General features: G+C 41.9%; 2 protein-coding genes across 2 annotated transcripts; both read right to left on the bottom strand.

The window, feature by feature from the left end:
- On the bottom strand, positions 1-3,650 carry LOC104812591 (subtilisin-like protease SBT3.1). The gene is made up of 9 exons (XM_010539844.2): positions 2,952-3,650; positions 2,784-2,875; positions 2,593-2,690; positions 2,321-2,476; positions 1,580-2,247; positions 1,214-1,500; positions 1,002-1,116; positions 731-917; positions 1-642 (listed from the first exon to the last, which is right to left on the bottom strand). Exons 1-9 carry the CDS (start codon positions 3,252-3,254, stop codon positions 83-85), a joined length of 2,466 nt encoding a protein of 821 aa, XP_010538146.1. The 5' UTR covers positions 3,255-3,650; the 3' UTR covers positions 1-82.
- Positions 3,651-3,751: 101 nt separating this feature from the next.
- LOC104812582 (protein HEAT-STRESS-ASSOCIATED 32) lies at positions 3,752-5,471 on the bottom strand. Its single transcript, XM_010539834.2, has 5 exons — positions 5,349-5,471; positions 4,739-4,930; positions 4,443-4,650; positions 4,134-4,357; positions 3,752-4,038 (listed from the first exon to the last, which is right to left on the bottom strand). Exons 1-5 carry the CDS (start codon positions 5,469-5,471, stop codon positions 3,928-3,930), a joined length of 858 nt encoding a protein of 285 aa, XP_010538136.1. The 3' UTR covers positions 3,752-3,927.
- Positions 5,472-6,180: the final 709 nt, after the last annotated feature.

Below are 6,180 nucleotides of genomic sequence, written 5' to 3'. Positions count from 1 at the left end.
GGGGGAAAGTAAAAAAAAATCATATGAATGGTGAAGTTTCCAACACACATTATGTATATAACGGATATCAATTATTACACAACTAAAGATATCTTATAATCTGTGTCCTGACGGATAACGGAATCGTGACATTGTGAATCCCATCAGTCCAAGTCAAGCTTCCAAAGTAGAATCCGGTATTCGCTTTGTGCGTGGTCGACACTTTCACAGAGAAACCGAGTTTCTTCGTGTTGAGGTTGAAGGCCAACGCTTCTGGCCTCACCTCCACGTTTATACCGAATGGAGCATCGATCAATGGCTTGTAGACAGAGTCGACGGGCCCGACATTGGTTACGGTTCTTGTCACAGTGACATCTTCCCTGAGATCTGGAATGGTGATCGAAGGCAAGTTGAGATCAAGAATCGACGGCAATGGACTGGGGCACTTTGCATCTTTTCCGACGATTGCAGAGAGAGATGAATCGCTGTAACCTGCATAACAGAGGTACTGTGCGTAGTCGTCGATGCCCATGTCGTATACAAGTCCGGGTTCCACTGCTTTCTCCGGATTCACGAGCCCTCCTCCATAATCGAACGGATCAGCGAGTTCTGTAGATGATCCATCCGCAAAGATTGGTTCTCCATATGGGTCTGTCTTTTTGGCTTTTCAGGACAAGAAATGAGTTGTGATGGTGAGTCAGACAGCTTTGTGTTTCTGGAGAAGTGAAAAAAGAGTGGCAAGAACAAGAACCTGTAGTAACGATGGCCGATCTGATCGCAGCAGGTGACCAATCAGGATGCGAGACTTTGAGAAGTGCCACAATTCCTGCAACAACTGGAGTCGCCATTGACGTTCCGGAGAAGACAAATCCACTGGAACTGTTGTCACTGTTCGGTCGCGCTGATAGTAGACTCAAACCCGGGGCCGCGATATCAGGCTGTATCCAAATTCAGTGTTCAGAACTCATTTCAACGAATCGAAATGATGAACACAAAATGGAGAAAGATTAAAACACTCTTACCTTGAGAATTTCCGGGGAAAATGAATTAGGCCCTCTCGATGAGGATTTCCCGACCTTGGTTTGTACCGGTTGACCAGTGAGCGTCTTGGTCGGAGTGATCTTGATCTTCGGAGAGCTGCAAAGTTCAAACACAAAGCCAGATTCTCATTGACGTCGGAAGATGAAACACAAACATCCAAAGCTGATGACTGCCAGAAGTTCATAAGACATACCTGGTGGTACTGATGTACAACAATATCTCATTTCCGACATCAAATCCCACGTAAATGCACGGGAAACTTTCCGGGCATTCATAGATCTTATCATTCGGCCTTCTCGCGAAAATTACACCTAGACCATTGCCTTCACGTGTCAAAGTTGGATAATCTGCTTCGGCCTCGATCTCAGGGAACATCAGCACAACTTGCCCTTCTACCAGGAAACGATCATCTTGCGCAATACCGATTAGGAGAGCCAAAGAACTGAAGCCAATTTCTGGCCCCGTGTATAGACCTTCACCCTGAAATCACAAACAAAGCTTGGTCAGTCCGTGCACTCGAATCGAACAAATGAGTGTGAGATTGTTAGTCATATGGTACCGGAAAGGTCATGTTGTTTCCGAGTGTCAAGGACACAGAGAAGGACCGATCAATGGTAGTCGCTGCCACGGTTAATATCCATGGAGATACATTACCAACCATCCAACGATTCGGACCGGAATTCCCGGCCGGAGAGACAACAGGAATACCTTTCTTCACAGCATGAAACCCTGCAAGGGCAAACTCAAGTTCTGTATCCATAGGCAGAAATCCCGACCCAATAGAAACCGACAAAACATCAACCCCATCTCCAATAGCATCATCAAACGCCTTCCAGACATCAGCCACCGTACATTGTCCTTGTCCTTCCCCATTCGTGTTCCAACACGCCTTGTAAGTGGCTATACGCGCACAAGGAGCTCCACCTCTCGCTGTTCCTCCCGAGACACCGGGATAGCTTACGTTTGGAACGAAAGAACCAGCAGCGATCGAGGAGACTTGTGTCCCGTGGCCGTTACCATCTCTACCGGACGTAAAATCCAGACTTTGGTTATATTGTCCCCCGAGCTTTGCTATGAGGCCGTCCATGTAGTACCTGGCTCCTATAAGCTTCTTGTTGCAATGAACCGCAGGATCAAATCCTTCACCCCCTACACATTCTCCTCTCCAATGCTTCGGTATCGGTCCAAAATCTTTATCATGAAAGGCCTCTGATTCAGGCCATACACCTGCGATTATATATAACCGAGATGTTCAACAGTTTGTTTGTAGAGATAAGAGACAGAGTATATGGATATATACCAGAGTCGATGATGCCGATGATAGCTTCACTGCCCATGTTAGTGTTACGTAGAAGGCCTTGAGAAGAACTCGGCAAAAGGCCAAGGTAATCCCAAGTTCTAGTTGTTTGCATCTGGAGAAACCGGTTTTTCATAACGAAGACAACTCCAGGAAGGTCTAGCGGAAATCGGTACATTGCTTTGTCAGAAGGCTTCACCCTTTTGAGTTTTTCATTCTAAAACTAGAAACACAAATGTATCTGCGTGTAAAAAGAAGTTAGGAAGAAAAAGTACCATTGATCTTCTCTGCCATGGGCGGTGAAAGCTTGGCTGCAAAGCCAGAAAAGCCATTGCTGTAACTATAGATCAATGCCTTTTTGGCTTCTTCTTCACTGTAACATGAAATTCGCCGAATAAATCTTTGAAATCCGTTCATTTTCTATGTTAACATATATAGAAACCTTCGGAATAACAACGCTATATACCTTCCAAGAACAGAGGTGAGCATCTGAAGATGTGATTGAGTGACCAATTTAGGATCAGGCTGTTTCCTCTCACCAAGATAAGCTATGAACACCTACTTATCAAACAGCATCTTTGTTAGCCTGTAACATAAACAAATACCTGATAGAGAGCATTCAAGATTAACATACCGGAATCTCGGGAATTTCAGGGTCTTTAACCTCACCGAATTGCTCAGCACCTACAGCTTCCTCAAAACCAACGGATGGCTCGGGAGGGAGGGGCTCCTGCCCGAAACCAACTGATGGCTGAGGAGGGAGGGATTCCTGCCCGAAGCCAGAAAATGCCTCGGGAGGGAGGGCTTCCCCCATCGAGGCAAAGCTTAACTCCACATTGAAGATTAAAACCAGAAAGATCGCCATTAAAACGCAAGCTTTGGAGCATCTCTTCTCGATCCAAAAAGAGTAATCCATTTTCAGGCTTAGGGCAGGCATTGAAGCACTAGAACTATGATGTTAAGGGTCTTTTATCTGAAACTATATTCCTTGATTCAATCACAAAACGAGAGTTTTCACGATTCTGTCCCATGTCTATATTCAGATGGTTTCTAACGTTCAAACTGTTAACAAAACTAGTTTCTAAAAAACATATGCTAGGCTTCCAAACACATAAGACATGAGATGCTCAGAGAACTGTTTTAACTACTAACAGAAATGAAACATCATTATTGTTCATATGGTTATTTATAGGGGTTGGTTGTCATCAGAGGCAACGGAATCTTATTACAACATAATCTATTTATGTACAATGGAAATTGTGTATGGATAAGAAACAATCACGCCATTCAACCATCAATTAGAAGAAACATATCATAATGGTAAAACATGAATATAGATATGTAAACAAGTAGAATGTGGCATGATAAAAAAAATGGTCAAAAAGATTCCCCACAAACTAGTAACCCACGTTATGAATATGAAGAACAGATGCAAAACAACGTGAAAATTTGGCCTTCAGGGCATTACTTTGTTTAGTACTTTACATTGCATGTTCAAACGTTCATTCTTTTACAGCATTGCTGAAGTACAATCACATGACACAAGGCACACAAACACATAACACAGGAGGAAGCAAAAAGCTTCAAACAAGTAGCGAGATATCGATAGTTCAGAACAAGAAATACGAGGAGCCAAGAACTGATTTGTGATCTTTACCCAGATGACGACCTCGGAGGCACTCCAGATCCATAATTTGAGAATGATCCACGAAGAGATTCACCTGAATTGTCGAAAACAAGAGACAATAATCTCGTGAGAGAATGAAAAGAGGGCAAGAGGAAAAATGTCAAAGTGCAAAAGAGCGAGAGCAAGTACATTTGGTCCGTAACGTTTGATGAACCACTCAGCCATTTTTTCATCTGAAGCTTCGAACATTGTCTTCTCTATCCCAAGACTTCCTATGACTTTCGCGATTATATCAGCTCGGAGCGAATCAGCATATTTGCAGACATCATCAGCATCGATCATGATCATATCTGCCCCGGCTTCTAAACATCTTTCAGCCTTTCGTATCAAGAGGTCTATGTCCTCAACAAACTCTGTGAAAACAATGTATTCACATCATAAACATATTATTTACTGTATATATATTCATTGCTCATCTCGGGAATTACTCGTTCTTACCGCTTGATCTAGGTGCTGGAACAACATAAGACCCGAATGCCCTGGCCCGACCAGGAATATCAGACTTGTTGAATTTCACAGCAAAAATCGGTTTTGCTCTGAGACCGCCACTCTTTATCAGACGTACATACCGTAGGAATGTTTCCTCTGGGATTTCAAGCGAACCAGCATTCAGCTCAATCGTGTCAAATCCCAACTGCTTACACTCCTGCAAAACCAAACATAGCTCGACATTGAAAGGCAAATGTCTTTTTATGACATAAAACGTAGATAAATGTCTTGGCCAAACAAATCACCTCAACATACTCCTTGAACGCTGAAGGGCCACTTCGAAGCATATGCTCGGCCCAATCGCCCGTGCTTACATACACATCGTGTTCATGAGCCATTTCAATAGCACGTTTGATGAACGATTTCGGCATCAAACTGTTAGATCCCCCAGAAAACTTTAACCCATCAACAAATTGCCCCATCGAATCGAAAATGTCCTACAAACACGATTAGGTATAAATCTTATCAGGATTCAGCCCAAGCAACATATGTTCCAATTTCAGCATTTCTCATACCTTCAGGCAAAATACAACTCTTCACCTATCAAATTGATAGTATCAATTTATCTGACACTCAGAGAACTATCTAACGAGAATCGTCTCCAAGAACAGTTCTAAAGTAAACTCATTGGCCTCGTCATTATTCTACAACCTAAATTCAGCAATAACCATGATCAAATTACACCTGAACGTAGATAGTTTGCCGAATTGGGTATAACTTTCTTAAGCAAGAATCGAAGGCCATGATTTCCCTGGCAACTTAAGTATTACGTACCCAGAGACGACAGGGACTAGGAAATGGCAATTGAACTAGTTCTATAACGGAAGAACAAACGGAGTGATCAAGGGTAGGTACCTGAAGTACGTTTTGGCTCAGAACAGAGTAACGGGGACCTCGCATCTCCGTTACGCCGTAACGGCGAGGCTTCTCCGGTCGATCCTCATTCGCTTCGAAGCTCTTCCATCCGTACGCCGACATTTTCCCCCCTCTTGCTTACTCTTGTTTTCCCGGGAATATGCAACTAGAGATTTTGAATCTCCAAATATCGAGAAGTTGTCGGATAGTTTTTTTGGTATGGGGGGCTTCAAATTTCAATGGTGGAGGCAGGGAGGACATGGTCGAAGGCTGGAGCTGCTTCTAGAACTCTGCGCCACGTCATCACCATCGCTCTCATTGATATTTATGCTACCGGATGTATTATTATATATAGGAAAAATAACATTTTCCTACGCCAACTTTGTAAAATATGACCTTTTCCTACACGAATTTTTAATTTGACAAAAAACTATATCAAATTATCAAATGTGCCAAATTGATACACGAACTACCCAATTTAACTGCAATTTCCTACACAATCCGAAAACGGTGTTAAGTGTACGTTAACCGCTGACGTGGCACGCCACGTGGTGACTGACGTGACACGCCATATAGATTTTTTTGCCACATCAGCATGTCACGTCATATTTTTTAAAAAATTTCGAAAAATATGAAAAAAAAATCGATTTTTTTTTTAAATTTAAAATAAAATAAATAAATAGCAATATATATATATATATTCATATATATTCATATCTATATACAAATAAAAATATAAATATATATACTCCTATATAAAAATATATAACTATATATATACAAAATAAAAAACATACACATATATATACAAACATCTATACAAATATATATA

The sequence above is a fragment of the Tarenaya hassleriana genome, unplaced genomic scaffold, assembly GCF_000463585.1.
Source record: "Tarenaya hassleriana unplaced genomic scaffold, ASM46358v1 Cleome1, whole genome shotgun sequence".
In the NCBI taxonomy this organism is placed as follows: domain Eukaryota; kingdom Viridiplantae; phylum Streptophyta; class Magnoliopsida; order Brassicales; family Cleomaceae; genus Tarenaya; species Tarenaya hassleriana.
This window is presented reverse-complemented; position numbering and strand designations above follow the sequence as displayed.